General features: G+C 39.6%; 1 protein-coding gene across 1 annotated transcript; it reads left to right on the top strand.

Moving 5' to 3' along the window:
- Positions 1-1,342: 1,342 nt before the first annotated feature.
- Positions 1,343-16,617, top strand: LOC139243976 (nuclear receptor coactivator 5-like; the record flags this gene model as incomplete). Its single annotated transcript, XM_070870930.1, has 9 exons — positions 1,343-1,414; positions 3,312-3,388; positions 6,396-6,525; positions 9,332-9,531; positions 10,800-10,877; positions 11,625-11,909; positions 12,920-12,985; positions 13,464-13,655; positions 15,709-16,617. Coding segments are annotated over 9 exons (1,141 nt in total), but the record flags the coding sequence as incomplete, so codon positions are not given.
- Between the last annotated feature and the right edge of the window lie 5,755 nt (positions 16,618-22,372).

Here is a 22,372-nt window from a genome sequence, read left to right on the forward strand (position 1 = left end):
GTGGAAGAGGGAAGGATGATGATTTGGGGGGGGGGGGGGGAAGAGGGAAGGATGATTTTGGGGGGGGGAGAGAGAGAAAGATGGTGATTTGAGGGGGGAAAAGAGGGAAAGATGGTGATTTTGGGGGGGGGGGGGAGGAGGAGAGGGATGGATGATGATGACTGGGGGGGGAGGAGGGGAGAGGGAAAGATGATGATTGGGTGGGGGGGGAGAAATGAAGATGATGGGGGGGCGGAAAGAGAGATGATGATGCCGGGCTGCTGCCGCCAACTCTTCAGGCGGGCCCCGCTGACGAAGAGGAAGCCGGGCCCTGGTGAGAACTTCGGGCGGGGCCCACACGCAGCCAATGCCAACGCCGCCGCCAACTCTTCGGGCAGGGCCCGACCCAGCGAGAGGTCGGGCAGGCGGTCCCCGCCGCCGAGGTAAGCTGCGCAGGCCACTCGGCCAGAGATGGGGGCGACGCCCCTTTGGCCTGGGATAGGGTCGTCGCCCCGGAGACAGGACATGTGCAGTCTCCACTGCGCACGCCGCAGCTGCCGGCACTGTTTTCGGCGTAGGGCTGTAGCTCTGCCTCCAGCAGCTCCTGCTGTGCCACGCTGAGGTGGAATTGGGCCTACAGCTATTGGAGAATCGCGAGGTAAGTAGTCAGCGCAATTTTTGTTCTTTCAATTAGGCGGGCCTCTCCGTTCTAGCGGGTGGCTGAAACTTCACCCCATAATGCTTTATCCACTACATTGACCAATAATTCTTATCCTTTGCTTTCCCAATAGTTTTTAACAAGGCCATTTTTATCAGTGCATTCAGATTTGAATGCGATTACATGGCTGCAATCAACAATTTGTTGATATAACTGCCTTGTTAAGAAAAACCCTTCCATGGTATATAGTTATCTTACTCCAATTTGACTTTCATTTGCTGCCTCTTCTGAAGGCACGAGATTACCCAAGTGGCCTTGCTACAAATCTGGGCCTGGATAATAAGTGTCACAGCTGTTCGATAACGGATCCATCGTAACTGAGCCTAACTGAATATGCACATGTCCAATTCCAGTGGGGTCCACTGAATAGTGATCCAAAGTGAGGAAACTTATCATTTTTATTGTTTCGCCCTCATAGCCTGTAGATTCTGAACTTGGTTGCAGTGTGTCACCACCACCCCAGATGAGATTGGCGAACGGGATTTTCCACAGCACCAAATCATATGATGCATTTACTGGTTGAGCCATCTGTAGGTGTTTTTTGAAATAGGAGTTTCTGTGGTATTGATCTTTTAGAGTGTTATTTTTAAAATAAAAACTTTGACCTAACTTTAGAAATCAGTTATTGTTTTCTGTTTTTAATAGTATCCTCGCGACTCGGCAAGATCTAGAGCGAGACCGATCACCATTGCGAGCTGAAAGAGTTGATCCTTACAGGTGTGAGATGAATATCTTTCTGATAACCCAAGTACTTGCAATCATTTTTTTAAAAAAAATTTGGGGGAATGAATTTGGGTATTTCTAAATGTAAACAATGGAACATTTTCTATTTGGATGCCCATTGTCAGCATTGAGTTTTCCTTACATTAATTCCTCCACCCCAGCCAAAGCCCAGGAGATATTGCATTCAATTGCTGACCAGCTGAAATAAGTTAATTTAATCCCAGTGTTGATTTCTGGTCTGTATGGCTCATGGTACATTCACTCATAAAGGTGTATGGAAAGCAGACCAAATTATTTCACTTGAGACCCTGGAGATTCTGTCATACTATAAGCAGAGCTAGAAGAAAGGTCAGTATGCTTAATCTACTGTGCCACCCAGTTCCTGGTGATATAAGGGTTTAGGAACATAAGAATAAGGAGCAGGGGTAGGCCAAACGGCCCTTCGAGCCTGCTCTGCCATTCAATAAAATGGCTTATCTTCGACCTCAACGTCAGCTTATCTTCGACCTCAACGCCAATTTGGAATAAGAGCCATCCATTTACAGTGATTGAGTCAGATTTATTTTTATTACATGGGATACGGGATTTTTACAGGTACTTTGGGATAGCGTTGCTCAATTCTGGCAATTTATATTGTCATTGGCTTTCAGAATAGGGCAAGGGGTCACTAATTCAAACAAGTTCAAGGCAAATTTAAGACTGATAATTAGAAAATTATTTACAGAATGGTAATACATGGAATGGTCTTCTGGATAGCGTAGTGGAGACCATAAAATCATTTAAGAACCAATTGGATGTGATTGGGAGAATTAAGGGTCATTCTAGATGGGTGAACTAAAATGGGCAAAACCTTATCCAGCTTTATCTTGAGCTGTAAAGTGCTGTTTTGGTGAACGTATTATATTTGTTCCTTCCAAAATTTGATAAAATTTGAGATTTTCTAATTCAAAACATTTAATTTTTTGTCCCAAAAAAGCAATGGCCCATCAAAGAGTAAATCAGGACAGTAACTTCCAGCGGCCGCACGTGTGTAGTTGAACATGGAAATCAGGAAGTTGCTGAAGGAGTTGCCCTGCACTGCCAGAAGCTTTGCCTATTCCAGTATCTCGCCCAGAGACTTGCCATTGAGACACATGGAATGCGTAAAGTTGCTGTACTTGCCCACTAAACTCGTCAAAGTTGTCCATTCTGGTGTAAGTGGACTTTTAATGGAGTCTTAATTATTGCCAAACAACCTCTCTGGCATGAAGTGTGGACTTCCATTTTGAAAACAAACATTTAAATAAAATCTTTTTTACTTTTTCTTCCTGTCTCTCTTTTATCTCTCTCAATCCCATCTTTCTTTCCCTCCTTATTTTGCTTTCTGTACATGACTTGGTATTGAACTAAATATTCTAACTTGCACTTCCTGGTTTAGACTGCATGCTCATTAAGAATTCTTCAATCTGATCGGTTATGGAGATACAGTTACTTGCCCTGTTCACACAAGTCCCAGCTCCCCTGTAGCAAGCGCTGCACTAAAATGGATTTCCAATTACCACAAGTTCCAATGCAAAGGCCACTCGTTCGCACCCCACTCCCGGAATGTTGCCATGCCAAAAGTTAAACACACTTTTGATCATCAGACATCTTCAATTTTTTCAGTTTCATCTGAGCGGTGAGTTCATGCTCCTGAAGGAAATGAAAATGCTACAAATAGTTGTTTTGAAGCTTGCAATGGAGAACAATCTTAATATTTTGTAGTGGTCTTCCTAAATCACATTTTTTTGGGTAATTAGTTAACTCTGAAACTTAAACATATTTACTTTTTCTTTTGATGAAATATAAGGTAATATGAAGGGGAGTAAATTAGGTGTCCTTATTTAACTCTTCTGTTTTTCTCCTCTTTCAGGACAAAGGAAGTGTTGGAATATTATGGTAGTTATAGTGAACCTTACAGTACAGAGGAATACAACTACACATGGAGTGGTATGACTTGACAATTATGCATCAACTTGTTCGTAGTATATCAAAAATGTTCTATAGAAAAATAATAAAATGACCAGCAAAGGCATGTAAAGCAAGAAATGTTAAATGATTGCTTCTGTCTAGAATTCTACTTGCTAATCTAATTTTACTTCAAGACTCAGCTAAGATTATTTGACTGCATGTAATTTTGTGGGTAATCGTTCTAGTTTTGATATTTACTTAGGAATTTTTGTTTTGGCATTTGTTTTATTTCGGTTAGCTTAAGAGCTTTCGGTACTGATCAGTGATCACTTTCTATAATTACAGATTTTTAAAAATAATTGATCTCCCCATACCTAGTATATGGGGAGTCAAGGCCAGGTGTAACAGTCGGGTAAAGCAGGGCTGGAGGATGGAAGATAATTGGATCAGGGTGCTTTGATGTAATTCAGTCCTCATTTTAAAGTTGTACATTCTGTCCTTATTTTTATGTTTTGGTTACTTGTATAGCTAAATAGAATGTGTATGTCAAGGGTATCTAAAATTACCTGGTGATGGGTGGTGGGGCTGTATGCAAGATAACTCTCAAGGGTGGGTTTTGCCACAGTGATAGAATTGCTCGGGTTGAAGGGCTGATAATTCAGCAGGATAGGGGTGTCGCAGTATGAGTGAAAGATATAGTGTGGCAGGGGTGATATGCTAGTGGGTATGGAAATGCTACTCCGTTGGGAGGATGTGTTGTATTTGGAACATCGCCATGCTGATCAGTGTGGGGGAACTTCTAGATTGGTAGGGAAGGGTGCGGAAACTGAAGTGGGGCAGAGCGTCGGCCATGAAAACCTCCTCCGTGGCGGAGGGCACTTTTGAATGCTCAGTTGGCCAGGTTGTCGAATTGCTGCTTGTTGGCGATTGGGGTTGGGTGACTGGGTGGGGGGGAGGTGGTTTAAGATATGCTGTGGGGCATTCCAAATTCAGGGAGAAAATGTGTGAATGGTAGGTATTTTGGGGTCCTACATCAGGAAATGCTTCTCTGGGGAGAGTGCACTGCAGCTCAGTAGTGGGGAAAATCATGTAATTTGAGCTATGTAGTTGAGAAAATTTTGTCAGAGATTTATTGCTCAGATTAACAGGACCGAGTGCATTAGGCCACTTGCACCATTGGACTGCTTTGATATCCTCAAAGTTTTGTTCTGCCGATGGACAGGGACACATGGCTTCAGCCAGTGCTGTTGCGGCAGATATTGGGTAGCAGTGCACTCTGAAGCACATGACATTAGGTCACGGGGTCAGGGTTTGAGGGATTAAATGAATTAAAATTTCAATCCTATTTTCACATTAAAGTTCTATATTTACAATGACCATCAGATAAATCCATGAAATTGATCTGGTCGTCAGTTGTGCAGGTGAGTGGAAGGAAAGCATTAAGCTGCTCAAATAGAGGTTAAACCCCCGATTTTTTTTTTTTTTTTTTAAATTTGAGTTCTTAATGGGAAGAGTAGGTGAATGACATAATATGACATCATATCACAAAATATGACAATTAACAGTTAACGTGAAAGAAAAACTTAACCTGAACAGCGGTAAACAATATGGCAGGTGTGTGCTCTGAAATTTTTGAGTTGCTATGGGCCCAAGTTTCCACATGATTCGCGCCTGATTTTTAGGAGCAACTGGTGGAGAACGGACTGTTTTAGAAATTGCAATTCTCCACATTTTTTAAATTTTTTTTTTCTGCAGTTCTAGTCAGGTAGAACAGTTCTAGTTTAGACCACTTTTGAAAGTTTTCACAGTGAAAATGTACTCCAAACTAAAGTAGAATGGCGCCAGTGAAGATTTTTGTAGAACTGAAAAAACCTGTTCTAACACATTAAAAAAAATCAGGTGCAGGTTACAAATTAGGCGCCCAGAACGAGGTGGGGGGGAAGGGAACTCATTAAATTTGACAATAAATCCTTATTTATACTTCAAATATTATACAAATAAATCCAACCTGAATAAACATTTATAAGCCAAGAAAAGATTAAATAAACCATCTTCCTACCTGTGTGAAAGTGCTTCAGCCAGGGAGAATGCAGCTGCTCGTGCCAGAGAGAGAGAGAGAGTCTCTGTCGGGGCAGGGGGGGGAAGCGGGTGTCGGGCCTGGTCGGGCGGGGAGCAGGAGCTGGCCGTGGGAGGAGCCTCATTCACGCAGCCCCAGTGAGGCCATTGGGCCAGGGCTAGGGGCTGCGTGCTTCGGGCCCCTCCCACACAGTTCGGCGCCTGGAGCTACTGCACTTGCGTGCCGACTGTAGCACGCATGTGCAGAGGTCCCGGCACTGTTTTCAGCGCAGGGACCTGGCTCCGCCCCCCCACAGCTCGTGCCGGCTGCACCGAGTGCCACAGGACCTGTAAGTCGGTGGAGACTACCGAGGATTTTTTTAGGCGCGAAAAACGGGCGCCCAGCTCGGAGGGCGCCCGTTTTTTTTCTTGTGGAAACTTGGGCCCTATATGTGGCTGTTCAGACTAGGCAGAAAGCCACCAAGTGGCCTGATTATGTAATTACAGTATGACAAATAGTGTTAACTATTTCCATTAACATTTCCTGACGGCATGAAGTGAAATGGTGCAGACAGGATGGTCATTCAGATGTAAGATTTTAATACAACGGTAGATTAATTGCCAATTGCATTGAAATTCGTAGTTGTTTTGGAGTTGCTCATAAGCTACAAGTTGTGAGTATGTGTGAAAAGGCATTCCGCATAATTTTAAATGTGCTGTAACCTCACTCCTGTTTAAAATATTTGCATGTCTGAATAAGTGGTTTTAAAATAAACATTTCCCCAAAGACATCTCATGGAAAATCAGCTTAACATTAAATGTTGCATTAGCCTAAACTAACTTTAACCGAGGTTTGTCGATCTTCTGATATTCTCCACACCCGCTAGATGAGTAGGCATACTTGAGGCATTATATTGGATAGAACAAAAATGAGAACAGTTGATGTATTCATAAATCAATTAACTATTGAATTGTACATTCTTGTTTACAGAAGACAGCTGCAGACCAGATGATAATCGTCGAGATGAGCTTTATCAGCAGTTCTATAAAGAGATTGAGGATGACTACAATAAAGAAAAACATGCTGACTGTGTAGTTATAGCCCTAAGCAAACAACAGGGGTAAATTTCCTTAGTAATATTGTTTACTTTAGTGCTCATTGTTGGATATTGGGCTTGTATCAATTGCAAATCCACACCATTCAGATTTCTATCCTGCCCAAGTTTGAGATTGCAATTGTACCAGAGTTTAATTTAACAGCAGAAAATAATGTCATTTGACTGATTTTATTTGAAGAGAATGAAAAATGTCTGTCAATATCTTCAGATTATGCACCTATTCTTAATCATTGCTGATAATATTAGTGCACCCAAAAAAAAACTACAATACTATATAAATGGGAAGGGGTAGAATTCTTAGTGCTAAAGAGTTCAAACTATGTGTCTTAAGATTTCAAATTTAAAAAAAAACACATCTGTTATCAAGATGGTTCCTTCTCCCTTCCACCTCCTAAAGGTGTTGCTTTGTGTTTGGGATATAGTTTAATAGGAGGTAGTCGCTCTAGAATCTCATCCAAGTGACCGTTATTCATATTTGAGCTTTGACATGTTGTTAGAATTGGATGGAGGAGGGAGATGCATCATCGTAGAGCGTGGATAGCAAATGCGAGTGGGAGCCCCAGCTAATTTTCTGCTCCATAACCCAAGAGCACTAGGTCCAACCCTGGCTGAGATCATAGATCAAATCTGGGACCTACTTGCGACAAAATTTGTTGCATCCAAATTGAACATGATTGGTCATGCAATTTACAATCCATACATAATGCACAATAGGAGTCTGTGTCTACTCACTGCTTTCATACTTCCATGTACTTAATTTCAATATGTTGCAGGATATCAGTTTTAGTATTTTGAAACAAAATGTTCTTGTGTGAAAGTTGTTTCTGAAATTTTACCAAATCATTTATAGAATTTACTAAAACTATCCCAAGTATCCATTGACTCTCCATATAATGTGTTTGCTATGAAATGCACAATCTAGGCTGCAGTATTCCTAATTTAGATACTCTAAATCAACTAACCAATGATTTGTACAATGAGCTTGAACTCAAAACAGAATTTATTAGGAAATAACCTAATTGAAAATATTTAATGCATGTATGGGCTGGAAAAATTAGTCTGCAATAGAGACAGACCTGGGACCCAAATCTGTCTAAAAGGCTTAGCAAAATGTAATGTTGACCATGCTAGATGAAGAATAAATTTAAGATCCATTTGAGTTTCAATGAATTTAGAAAGCAGTTATTTTTGAATCACATTACTTACTTGGGCTGCCTTGTGTGCATTAGCTACAACAGATACAAAATATTAAATATCTTGCTATGGGATAGCTGATATACTGGCTATGCATTTAATATTGGTGTATTAGTTGGGATAAGTTGGAGATTATATAATGAGGGAACAACATATTTCATTGTCATTTGTGCATTATACAGGTTCATCTCAAATTAGTTTATACATCTGGGGTGGGTGATTTAGATTTTTAAAGCGGAGTTTGTGTATATGTCTGTGCTGTACAACAGCTGTGATAAAGCTGGCAATGCATGGTCTCCACTCATCCCATGGTAGCCTTTTCCTGATGTGTATAAAAGCGTATCAAAACTTGAATCGTTCACATCTGAAGTAACTGTTAATCAATTGGCTGGAAAAGCAGCCTTTGGAGCCAGTTGTCAGCAATCCCAAGCCAGGCTTTATAAACTGGGACTTGGGAGAATAAGATGATTTTCATGGTTAAACTCAGTGAGATGTTAAAATGGATTTTATTATTACTGGTATGGGGAAGGAAGTTGAAGTAAATGTGTTTAAAACTTCCCTTTTCTTGATTGCGTTTATTTTAGTTGCATGGGGTTAATATTGCAGTAAATAAAGTTGTTGATTCATGATTGGCTTTTTTCAGTTAGTGTGTTTGTCACAATTTGTAAGGTGAAAACTTTTATAAAGGTGAAAATGGGCATCCCTGGAAATTGGAATCTCCTTGGAATTGCCAGCAGTCTAAGGGTTGTACAGATATTATTGTAGGCGCAGATACTCCATGGTCATGGACAACCATTTGTCGAGATGCAAACGATGGCCATCATCTGAATGTTTTGAGCAGGAATCTGGTTTTAAATTCACCTGAGCTGTTTCAGTCCAGAATCTTTCTTGCTGTCATAGTTAGTCATGGAACTTGAGATGTTTAGCTTGACTTGATTTTAAAGTCCAAATATCAGAATAGGATGCTAAATTTGCTGTTTGCTTTTGCTGCTTTAGTTCTATACAAAATTCTGAACAGTTCTCTATGAATGTCTCATTGTTCTGGATTATTGGCTTTAATTGGCTAACCAGCCAACCCACTACAGCTTTGACCTCTGTTTCAATGGAGATTGAATGCCCAACTATTTAACCCTATCTCGGAAAATGTAAGGAATATTTGAGGGTATAGTCCTCCATTGGCCTTGTACTTAAGCAGTTGTTTAAAAAGAAGATATTTCTATTAAAGTGCTATGCCTCTTGTTTGCAAAACTTGCTGTGAAATATGGTTCAGTGTTTGGACTTGGTTTCTGAAAGCATTCACAATCAAGAATGAGCGCTTTAATAATAACTTATTTATATAGCGCCTTTAACATAGTAAAACAATAATGTCACTAATCAAGGTGATGCCAATCCACTTGGGAAGAAAGTCACTGCATTATAAGAATTTAAACCAAGTTTTGCAATTTTTTAATGTAAAATATTCCCTCATCTGCATGTGTACTCTGTTATTTTAGTGTCTTGCTCTCTGGGGTATTTTTTTTAAAAATCTGTGTGAAATTCTAGCAACTTAAAAATGTTTTCAATCGTGTTTTCTTTGAGTACCTAACTGGAAAATATTCACTATTTCAATTTTAAGGGATTATGCCAAACTGGTAGGGCGACGAGTGCAAGAACTGGGACTACTCGTGGATCTTGTGTACCTTAAGTTAGAGTTGGCTCTTGATACTGCTTTGAAAGATGTTCGAGAAGAAGGTTCCCCATTTTGTGTCGTTGTTGGAGGAGAACATCAGTCTCTTTCTTCGTGCACGGTGATTATTTTGTATGCTGGCCACAAAGGTACATTTTCAGTTTCTGTAAAGATACATCTAGAATTCTTGAGTTAGAGCTCCAATGGGTCATCACATTTTCATTGAAATGTTTGTGGTATTATGTAACTTGATGCTCATAACCTGGAATACATTGTTCTGTGCCAAATTACATATTCCCAAACATTTATATTCATCACATGGCTCCATTGAAGTATTTCTTTCCCAAGTACGTTAATAAAACAAAATGGTGTTTTTTTGAACAATTTATTTTTCCTAATGAGATTGATGTCTGCAGTTTCTTCTTTTGTTGGGCAAGCAAAGTGCTGGTACATTTCTGCTTTTAAGGAAGAGAGTTCAAGCTCCATGAGTTTGCCTTTTTTTACTTTTTGCAAGAAGTGGCAGTGAAACATTGCTCATTTGCTTGGTACTTAATTACATGACTGAAATTGGAACTCATTGAGGAATTATGGTCTAACTGTAATGCAGTAAGTTAGTACCATCTGCCACATGTTACTGGGCCTACAAGAGGCTGAGATTCGTTTTGTGCGATTGCACATAACCAATATTCATTTTCCTAGACAATTTATTTGCATACAGTAGGTTACTTGTTAGTTTTTTCATTGGGCAAAGCTTGATTTTTTTTTTATATACACGCAGGATTTGTGACTATTAGTGCATTTAGTCTCGAAGAACTGGTTCCTATAAACCTTCTCATTGTTTCCAGTTAGGAAAGGTTACAAATCTCTGTTTCATATCAGTTCATCACTGATGTCAGTTGAACTGGAATTGACACTACAAATGGATAGATTTCAATTTATTTTTGCCCATTTTCACCTCTGTCTCTATTGGGATATGGCTCCCCGGGTACCAGCAGGGCTATCGTTTCTTGCTTCAGTGGCTGTTCATTTTCTAACCTGAGCAGTGAGTGCAGTCAGACTGTTCAATCATTGGGTCCATCATTGACTAGATCACCATATCCACGTAGTCAAAATTCCAGGCATCACTGGGCAGCTATTGGAGGAATCTTCGGAAATTTTGTTTCCTCTTCACTTATTTAAAGGCATTGTAAACTTTTCCTGTGCTATATATAACTTTTTAAAATTTGAATTAATTTAACTATCTCCAATTACCTGCTTTTAAAATTCTGCTGAATGATCAGCATAAAAAAATATACAGATATAGAAACCTTGTATTTTAAATCTTTATTTCAGCAGTTTTATACTGCTGGAACAAGCATATTAAGATAATATCCTTAATTTTCAATACACATAGTTTATCATCTCAAATTACTTCTAGCACCAGTGCCAGACTTGAAATCTACAACCGAGATGTCCAACCTTTTGAGCTGGGGACCAGATAAACATATCAAATCCAGTGAGTGGGCTTCATATGATTGTACAGAAATGTGAGCCATCATATAGAAAAATGCTTTTGTTCTGATGCGCACAAAATCTAAATCTGCCATACACACAGGGCAAAACCCCTCCATTGGCATACACCCAAGCTCCCTCTCCCTCTTTCCCTTTCTTCCTCCTTTATCCTCTGCCTCATTTTCATCCATTTTTTTCCCCTCATAAACCCTTCCCCTCACATGTGCATAGATGCACAGCTTGAAAAATTGACATCCTCAGCTTTTTAAAATTCCCAGGTCTGAAAGATGGATTGACCAGCTGTGCAAACTTGAAAGGATCTTCTGGAGACTTGTGGTCAGGATGAAGGGAACTTGCAGGCTGGGTTTGGACTGCGGTCCATGCCTTGGACACTCCCAGCCTACAGTGCAGTTATGTTATATGCCTATATAAATGATTGAATTTCAAAAATAATTTGTGCCAAGCATTTGAGATGTTTCTCAGAGGTGCAGTAAAGCTCTATATATATTTTTTATATATATATATATATATATGAAAATCTTAGCTTCTCTCATGTTATGTAGCTCAAATGCTCTGTCCACACAAATCTTTTAGTAGTTTTTACATCATTCCACTTTATTGAAATCCCAGTGTGAATCTTTGCTAGTAAATTATAAAAACATCCTCAATGTGCACTTAACATACTGAAGAGCTTTCTTTACCAGGTTTGCAGTGATATCAGATAAAAAATCAAGTTGCCTTTCTTCAACAGAACATCGTAATATGCCTTTGGAAGATGCTTTGGACCTGATTTCTCGTGAACACCAACGCATATTTGGTGAAAATCTGGAAAAAGAACGACTTGAGATTGCACACCAAGCAGCTAATTTGGCAGATGATTACCTTCATCGTGAATCGTACGATGAAACTCATGTTGTGCCAAGCAGTGTTAGGCATCTCCTGTTTCTACTAGGTGATGGAAAGCATCTTTATGCTGAGGAGCTGCAGAAAGTGGTTGACTACTTAAGCAAAAGAAAAGAGGACCTTGAAGGAGTTGGTTAGTTAAGAATTAATAATTCTGTCTGTATGGTGGGTTCATATCGGTAGAATCCACTCAAGAATCTAAGCAACTGTTGAAATTAATTTCACTATTGCTTTTAGATATTGTGAATGCTGATCAGAACAAAAAATACATGTGCAGCATATATTACCTCAAACTATTGTATAGATTTATTGCCAGATGTGCCATTTGTGGAAAATAGCATCGACTAGACAATACATTTCTGTTAACGTTGCTTAATAATCTAATATGGGTAAGATATATATATATTTGGAAAAATATGGGGAATGGTTGAATTTCTGGAGAGTAAAACTGTGATCAGTACAATGCCATGGAGCCGGCTGCCAGATGGCTTTTCTGACCATTGTCAGTACCAATCTCTTGCCTCCTTATGCATTGAGGTTCAAAAGTGTAGTGAAGGATTGAATATGCATACTGTAATTCCATGGCACACAGTATTGGTGCTGCACCAAGATCCCAAATTCAATCCTGCATCTTCTCCAAAATACACAAGATTGGCTGCAAGAACACTGCACATGGAGATAAGTCTGCTAAGAATGGGTTGGTGGTAGACAGCTGCTGGTGCAGTATCCTCCATCTCTGATAAGTGCATGTCAGAAACTGAATTCCTTGAGGAAAGGATCACGCTTCACTGCATTTACATATACATATGAAGTTTAAATCTATTTTCCAATGAATTTGCATGTATCTCAAGTTGCTTTTACAAATACATCTTGGTATTCTGATTTTTAGGGTTTGTTTACCTGCTCTAAAAACAGCCTTTCTAGACCCACAAAATTCAAACAAGACAAACCAAGAAATATAAGCACAAAATAGGACTTAGGGCTGCAGTTTGGACACCCTTGTTGTCGTGCTATACAGAGGTTTGATTTGACTCTGATCTAGAGCCTTGATTCATGTGCTTATGCCTTAAAGTGTGCTGGTCTTAATTGTTGCAAATGGTATAATAATTTGATAATCTGATAGATACTTGTATGTTTTGATAGAGGCAAACAGTAATTGGCAAAACTTCCAGGAAGAAAGAACTGAAGTTTATCAATGGCCGCATGAAGGTAAATGAGAGAACTTCAGAATGTCAGTGTAATGTCTTATCTGGTTATTATTCAATTTGGACTAGTTGTATTGTACAGGTGTAATTTCCATTGTTGTATGTATTCCTGTAATTCTCAATTACTTTCATCGCCCAGCTCCTTTCTAAAAGAGCATTAATACTTGTTTGGGGACTTTAACATCTGTAAATATCGGAAGAAGGGCAAATGAATTGCAGTCTGTCTTGAGTCAAGGTGCTGAAAAAATGTTTAACACTTGCAAAATTATGCTTTTATCAATTATAAAATCACTTATTGACCTTTATGCTTATTATACATTCTACTGATGCTTCAAAATTGTTGCTGCAAAAAGACAGCAATTTGAATTAAAGATAAATAATAGCAGCAAATGGGAATTTAGTGCTTTAAGATTTAAATTAAGAGGCGTACACTACATATTGATGTGGACTCGTGCTTTAAACTTTTTTTTTTACTTTTCCAGCCTCTCTCGTTCAACAACCCACTGGGACTGAGAGTTTCTATGATGTAGGCAATGTTTCGCAAACCTCCAGCAAGCCTAAGCCCCTTCTTCCAACACCAGGCAGGCCACCCCTTTTGGGTCATGCACCTCTTTCTCAGAAAAAACCTCCGCTTTTGGGTGATCGGCCAATCAGGGCTCTTCTGCCTGCACCAGGTTAGCATTTTTCCCCAAACATTTTGCATTCTGCTGCCAAATATCTTGTATGTAACTTCAAGCATTACAAGATTGTAAAACCAGTATTGAGTTCAGAATGTTTCATTTTCATCTCTTTCTGAACATAATTTTTCAAGGTTTTGAACTTTGCATTACAAAGATGTATTTTATAGTCTCCTGTACTGTGCCATGCAGTAGGTAAAAAATAACCAACTTTTGTTCAAGAAAAATAACCAACGTTTTGTTCAAGAAATGTCTGAAATTTAAAAAAAATATTTTCACACTAATAGTCCAGCAATTTTCCAACAGTTTAAAAAGACACCTTGCCACATCAGTACATGTAGCTCTTCAGTTTGTTCTGCAGGAAGTGTCATTTCAATGTTCCTACAATCTGTTTTCCAGTCAATGACTATATTGCTAATTAGATATATAGAATATATTTGTTGTTTCCTTTTTTATGTATTTATTCCATTCTACACAAGTTACAGGAAATGACAGCTGTATTATTCCTGTGGGACAAGTACCATTATCTGGGACTTCTACTAAATACCAGGAGCCATATTTCTAACTTTAAAAGGGTTAAGTTCAAAGAAATGAAGGAACAGCTAAAGCAAATGGATTCAAGGAGCATGATCAATGCTTCAGTAGAGTAGGATACCATTTATGTATATAAAAAAAATAATGCTGAGGATACAGGAAAAGTACATATCTAAAATTGACACATACAAATGTGGCCGTAAGTGGATTAACAAACAAATTAAAAGTGAAATCAAGAGGAAATGTGAGCCTTACAGGGGAGGTAGTTCACTGGGATGAATATAATGTGCAGAAACTGGTTAATAAAAGCCAAGTGACGCCTAGAAGAAAGCCTAGCTAAATAAGTCTATAGAGCAGTCTGAAGAGATGAGAACTATCAGTAATGCAAATGGAGAGTAGGATTAAACAGGTCATTGGCAGGTTGTAACTAGCGGGGTGCCGCAAGGATCAATACTTTGGCCTTAGCTATTTACAATCTATATCAATGACTGAGACTGAGTGTACTGTATCCAAGTTTGCTAACGGTACAAAGCGAGGTGGGAAAGTAAGCTGTCAGGAGGACGCAAAGAGGCTGCAAAGTGCTATAGACTGGTTATGTCAGGTCAAGAAGGTGGCAGATGGGAGTATAATATGGGGAAATGTTAAGTTACCCACTTTGGTCGGAAGAATAGGAGAGCAGAATATTTTTTAAAAGGTGTAAGACTAGTAAATGTTGGTATGCAGAAGGATTTAGATGCCTCTGTACACAAAACACAATGTTAACATGCATACATAGCAAGCAATTAGGAAGGCAAATCGTATGTTGGTCTTTATTGCAAGGGAGTTGGAGTATAAGAATAAGGAAGTTTTGCTGCAGTTCTATAAGGCACACCTGGCGTACTGTGTACAGTTTTGGTCTCCTTACTGAAGGAAGGATATATTTGCCTTGGTGCAACAAAGGCTCACAAGATTGATTTCTGGGATGAGGGTTGTACTATGAGAAGAGATTCAGTAGAATGGGCCTATTTACTCCAGAGTTCAGAAGAGTGAGAAGTGAGTTCATTGAAATGTATAAAATTCTTAGCGGGCTTGACAGGGTAGATGTTGAAAGGTTATTTCCCTTGGTTGAAGAGTCCAGAACTAGGGGATCATAATCTCAGGATAAAGGATTGGCCATTTTGGACTGATAAGAAATTTCTTCATTCATTGGGTTGTGAATCTTTGAAGTTCTCTGAGTGCTGCGACTGCTGAGTTGAGTATATTTTATTTTTAGACACGGGGAATCAAGGGATAGGGTGGGGAAAGTGGAGTTGATGTAGAAAGATCAGTTATGGTTTTATTGAATGGCAGGCTGTATGGCCTACTCCTGCTCATATTTCTTATGTTTTTATGTTCTTATAAATGGGCTTGCTCAGCACTGCATTCTTAAGTAAATAAAGAAAGCATTTAAAATGTGTTGAAAGAAGAAATAGTCTGAACTTGTTAGTGAGTCAAGATATTTGCACAGTAAGTAAATATCTATCTTGTTCTAACTTAGGTCATCCATTAAAACTAGGTCCTAGACTCCAGCTGCAGTAAGGAGTGACCACTTGAAGCATCGGAATGCACACTGCTTTGGAGTGGAGTTTGTATGTCCAACACCAACATTGTTTGAAGAGCACCAGAAGTACAAGACACCATACCGTACCAATACTGCGGGACACCTTGATGAATAGTCACAAACTGAATTGTAAACTGTAGTATTTTAGCATTGTAAAAAGATCCCATTGCAAGTTCAAGTTCCTTTTTTGAAGGTGTATGCCTAATGTCATGTAAAAGGACCATTTTTTTTGTAATTTTTAAATGTCTCCATGAATGGTTTTGAAAGGGTTGGAAAATCCTCTTTGATAAATGTATCTTTCGCAGTGGTTGTTATTTCATTTGTTAGATGCTCGTTAAACATTTCTCCTGTTTTTGAGAACTTTATTTTTAAAAGATTTTATTGTATGGTGATACTTTTTTTATGGATACCGAAAATGTACTCTGACCTGCTTTTAGCAACCAAGATGTCCTCCATGTGAGTATCTGCAGGAGTAAATTAAGCAAATATCACCATACAGTATTATCTTGGCCTGATTTGTACAACGGTTCACTTGACTGTTTTTTTGTACTGAGCATTGTAAAAGTGCTATGTTGATTTGATGAGAAACAATATGTTCAGTATATCCCAATTAAAGTAATTAAATTTCGTTAATGTATTGATACACAACTCTGTTAAATGAAGTTTCCAATTATTTTAGTGGGGGAGGTGAGTGGAAGGGAGAGAAAACCCACAACAATCATTTCAGAAACCTTAGTTCTCAGTGTTACAATGTGATAGTATTTTAAAGTAACGGGATGTTTTCTGAAACAACTGAAGGATAACTAGGTGTTTGAACTGAATAAAGGTTCCCCTTTTTCTTTGTAATGCATTTGTTTGAACATGTAAATTATTTGGTGCAATACATTGAACTTTGGTTTGAAGAAAATTGCTGTGGCTTGAAGCAGGAAGAAAAGCAAGGTGAGAATGTGATCCTTCTCTAATAGTTCATGCTTTCTCGCATTTGCCCTTAACTTCATTTTTATCAATGTGTGATTATGGTATTGACCCTTTGAATTTGTCCCTCTCGATTTGCAAGTTCCAAACGTGCTGTTTTAAATGCTCTTGCATTTGAGATCAAAAATCATCGCACTATCTAATTCGACATGCTTTCCTGGGCCCTCAAAATTGTTGATCTTTATTTGAGTCTTTTGATTTCTCCTACAATTTACAGGATTTTAAAGCTCAATTTTATTTGGCATCGCCTAACCACTTGATTTATCCCATCTTTTGATGGTTGTCCTGCACTAGTTTTAAAATAAAGACTGCATGAAAGTACAGAACCGATGCTTTCATTGGGTAGGTTCCTTCAGTGAGCTTAGTCATAACCTTCCTAAAAATGTATAATTTGATAATAGTCAAAATTGTTGCTCCACCTGAATACCTTGCCTTGTATAGGAAAGTGACTACATTCTCTCTCTCTCTCTCTCTCTCTCTCTCTCTCTTTATATATATATGTGTACTGAAACTTTAGATGGTTAGAAAATACTGTTCATTCTTTTGACTTGTAGGGCTATAATTAAATGGAATTCTAGTATTTTTGTCCGGTAGCTGCATACTTAACCAGCAAGGTAATCTCATTTTATAATAGTCCTGAAGTAAAAAAATAAACTCCCAAGGACATTTCAAATATTTGTCACTGTGCTTTGCATCTCCATGTGATCAAATAGAAAAACCTACATTGGAAGTCGAACAAGGAGACCTGAAATGATGTTGGGGATGGCAGTGCACTTGTTTACCATTCAAATTACTCACTAACAAAGTTAATTGCTAAGTACACACTTCCATGCTGGAACATGAATTTTTTTGTGGGGGTGTATTTTTTAAACTGAGTGAGGCTCTTTCTATTTTGTCTAGGAGAGGATTGGAAATAGGATATACTCCTACGTTCTTAGGAGTTTAGTCCTTCAGCACTTTTTGCTTCCAATTACAGTTAATATTTCATTGCACTCAACAGTTTTGAGCAGAATTGATGTTGGGAAGATGAAGAGGAGAATGAGTCTTGTCTGAAACTGTATCAGTGCTCTAGCAGCTCTGTGTGTGAAGGATCTCTATTCCGAGGGACTGCCTATGATGATGATGATGATGACGATGATTTCGTCAAAGGATAAAGATCCGACCAGGTAATCGCTGAAAGAAGCTAGCTACTGTGTTCTCAGGGGAAAAAAGCACAACAGCTGTTAAGATTATTAGATAACGCCTTTAACTGGAAGATCTCCAGTGAACATTGATCCTTTCTCATGCGTAAATGGAGTGATTATTTGTGAGGGGTCATGGACTGAACGAGGGCAGGGCCTGCACGTTGTTCCGCCCCACCGGAACTATGCATGCGTACCGGAGATTCCAAATGTGCCTCGCCACAGGTCTGTGGCCTCGACCACTTTCCTCCCTGCGGAGGTCTTGGGGGAGAGGACCTTGAGGTCAGGAGCTGCAGGGGGGAGGTCATGATCTCATGGTCAGGAACTGCTGGGGAGGGGGGGGGGGGGGGAAAGAGGGAAGAAAAGGTCAGGATTGGGGGGGGGAGGGGTGAGAGGGGACAGGGCAGGGTCTCGTGTGGGTGGAGAGAAGGGCAGGTCTGGAACTGAGGGGTGGGGAGAGAGTGCAGGTCATGATCTCATGAAGGGAGAGTAGGTCAGGAACTCTTGGGGGTGGGAGAGCAGGTCTGGAACTCTTTGGGGGGGGAGAAATTGATGCAGGTCTGGGGGCGGAGTGAAATGAGTGAAAACGTCATCCAGATGGGAGAAAGGATCACATTGTGCCCCACCCCTCCCCCGCCACAATTAGACATGGATCATGTTCTTCCAGCCGGATCTCTTTCCATACACTGAGCAGATGAACAGCCTCTCCCCAGTTTGAACTCACTGGTGAGTCCGAAAGTTGGATACACACATGTCACATACACGGACCCGTATTTCAGAACAAAACAATTTTTATCACTTCCAAAAGAGAGGGAGGGGAAACTCCAAAGAAGTAACTAACCCACTAATTAGAGTATAGAGTATAATGTCTTTTCCCAGCTAAGGACAACTATAATCACAATTGCAGAACACTTGATAAGAGGATCTTCACAAAACTAACTACACTTCCACTTTCTGTGGGCTGACTGACAAGACTGGGTCAAATTACACATCGCAGGCAGGATCAAATTACATACTCTGCACACACACACACTGTTGGCTGTTGGTGTCCTCCATGGGGACCAATCAGAAATCTGGTCCAAATCCACTGGTATTGCAAATAATTGCTGCCTGGAGAAAAAAAGTTTAGATTTATACAGCATTAGTATAAATCAAGAAATAATGGAGGCTTGTAATAAAGGAACAGCAATAATCATGGGTGATTTTAACCTTCATATTAATTGGACAAAGCAGATTGGCCAGGGTAGCCTCGAGGAGGAGTTCATTGAGTGTAGCCGGGATTGTATCTGGATAGTTTCCTTGAACAGTACATTGTGGAACCAACCAGGGAGCAGGCTATCTGAGATCTAGTACTGTGTAATGAGGCAGGATTAATGTTCTCGTAGTAAAGGATCCTCTAGGAATGAGTGACCATAATATGGTTGAATTTCAAATTTAGTTGGAGTGTGAGAAAGTTGGATCTCAAACCAGGGTCCTAAGCTTAAATAAAGGAGACTACAAAGGTACGAGGGCAGAGTTGGCTAAAGTGAACTGGGACAGTAGATTAAAGTATGGGACAGTTGATGAGCAGTGGCAGACATTTAAGGAGATATTTCACAACTCGCAACAAAAATATATCCCAATGAGAAGGAAAGACTGTAAGAGAAGGGATAATCATCCATGGCTAACTAAGGAAATAAGGGATGGTATCAAATTGAAAACATTGGGCATACAATGTGACTAAGACTACTGGGAGAGCAGAGGATTGGGAAATTTTTAAAAGCCAGCAAAGAATGACACAAAAAATGATAGGGAAGATAGATTATGAAAGTAAATATAAAAACAGATAGTAAGAGCTTCTACAGGTACATAAAAAGGAAAAGAGTGGCTAAAGTAAATGTTGGTCCCCTAGAGGATGAGACTGGGGAATTAATAATGGAGAACTGGGAAATGGCAGAGATGTTGAACAAATATTTTGTATCAGTCTTCACGGTAGAAGACACTAAAAACGTCCCAATAGTGGATAATCAAGGGGTTATAGGGAGGGAGGCACTTAATACAATCACTATCACTAATGAAGTAGTACTCGGTAAAATAACAGGACTAAAGGCGGACAAGTGCCCGGGACCTGATGGCTTACATCCTAGGGTCTTAAAGGAAGTGGCTGCAGAGATAGTGGATGCATTGGTTGTAATCTACCAAAATTCCCTGGATTCTGGGGCGGTCCCAGCAGATTGGAAAACCGCAAATATAAAACCCCTATTTAAAAAAGGAGGCAGACAAAAAGCAGGAAACTATAGACCAGTTAGCCTAACGTCTGTCGTTGGGAAAATGCTGGAGTCCATTATTAAGGAAGCAGTAGCGGGACATTTGGAAAAACATGATTCAATCAAGCAGAGTCAGCGTGATTTTATGAAACGGAAATCATGTTTGACAAATTTGCTGGAGTTCCTTGAGGATGTAATGAGCAGGGTGGATAAGAGGGAACCAGTGGATGTGGTGTATTTGGATTTCTAGAAGGTATTCGATAAGGTGCCAGATAAGAGGTTACTGCACAAGATAAAAGCTCACGGGGTTGGGGATAATATATTAGCATGGATAGAGGATTGGCTAACTAACAGAAAACAGAGAGTTGGGCTAAATGGATCATTTTCCGGTCGGCAAACAGTAACAAGTGGGGTGCCGCAGGGATCGGTGCTGAGTCCTCAACTATTTACAATCTATATTAATGATTTGGATGAAGGGACCGAGTGTAATGTAACCAAGTTTGCTGATGATACAAAGATGGGTGGGAAAGCAAATTGTGAGGAGGACACAAATAATCTGCAAACAGGCTAAGTAAGTGGGCAAAAATTTGACAGATGGAGTATAATGTGGGAAAATGTGAGGTTATCCACTTTGGCAGAAAAAATAGAAAAGCAAATTATAACTTAAATGGAGAAAAAGTGCTGCAATAGAGAGAGACCTGGGGCTTCTTGTGCATGAAACACAAAAAGTTAGTGTGCAGGTACAGCAAGTAATCAGGAAGGCAAATGGAATGTTGGCCTTTATTGCAAGGGGAATAGAATATAAAGGCAGAGAAGTCCTGCTTCAACTGTACAGGGTATTGGTGAGGTCACACCTAGAGTACTGCGTACAGTTTTGGTCTCTGTATTTAAGGAAGGATATACTTGCATTGGAGGCTGTTCAGAGAAGGTTCACGAGGTTGTTTCTGGAGATGAGGGGGTTGACTTATGAAGATAGGTTGAGCCTATACACATTGGAGTTCAGAAGAATGAGAGATGATCTTATCGAAACATATAAGGTAATGAGGGGCTCGACAAGGTGGATGCAAAGAGAATATTTCCATTCATGGGGAAACTAAAATTAGAGGACATAGTCTCTGAATAAGGGGTCACCCATTTAAAACTGAGATGACGAGGAATTTCTTCTCAGAGGGTTGTAAATCTATAGAATTCTCTGCCCCAGGGAGCTGTGGAGGCTGGGTCATTGAATATATTTAAGGTGGAGATAGACTTTTGAACGATAAGGGAGTAAAGGGTTATGGGGAGCGGGCAGGGAAGTGAAGCTGAATCCATGATCAGATCAGCCATGATCTTATTGAATGGTGGAGCAGGCCCGAGGGGCCAAATGGCCTGCTCCTATTTCTTATGTTCTTATGTTAGTACAATGGAATGCAACACTTTTCAGAGAAGAACCAGCATTAATATTTCCAGAGAGATGGAAGAGTTTCTATCAGATGATTTCATTGCAAGAAGTGAGTACATATTGTATGTCCAAGAGTTGCCAGTGTGCAGAGAACGATATTCCCCCATTTTTTTTTTACTGCAAAGTAGGCAGATGCACAGGAATTAATCATGGTGCAGCTTACAAAAGTTTCAAAGGGCTGAATCATAATTTCAGTCTCAAGTTCAGTAGTCTATATGGGGAAAGCATTTTATGTTTTTAAGTAATTACTTATATTTTAAAAAACTGGGACATGAGCATTCAGCTCTAGGGTAATGAAGAGGGGCCAGGTATCTCTTACCTCAGCCACTTGTATATTGTAGTTTTTGGATATTTAAATGAGTCCTTTCCTCTTCCAACAATCTTAACACATCTTCTAAGTCAACCTTGCATCCCTTTCAAATCAGAAGCTCTACCCGTGCAGCTAAGGTTTAAAGTCTACACAGTAACTTGGATTTTATTTGTTATCAAAAAGCCAAGGGCCTTGTGAATAACACACAGATCTGTCATTACACAAACGTTATGGGAACAGTAACATAGTGGTTATGTTACTGGACTAGTAATCCTAGAGGTCTGGACGAATAATAATCTGGAGATGTGAATTCAAATCCCACCATGACAGCTGTGGAGTTTAAAATTCAGTTCATTAATTAATCTGGAATCAAAAGCTAGTACAGGTTGAGCATCTGAAATCTGAAGTTCCGAAATTCGGAATGTTCCGGAATCCAGACACCGGGCCG

Source organism: Pristiophorus japonicus, unplaced genomic scaffold (genome assembly GCF_044704955.1).
Source record: "Pristiophorus japonicus isolate sPriJap1 unplaced genomic scaffold, sPriJap1.hap1 HAP1_SCAFFOLD_1941, whole genome shotgun sequence".
In the NCBI taxonomy this organism is placed as follows: Eukaryota; Metazoa; Chordata; class Chondrichthyes; family Pristiophoridae; genus Pristiophorus; species Pristiophorus japonicus.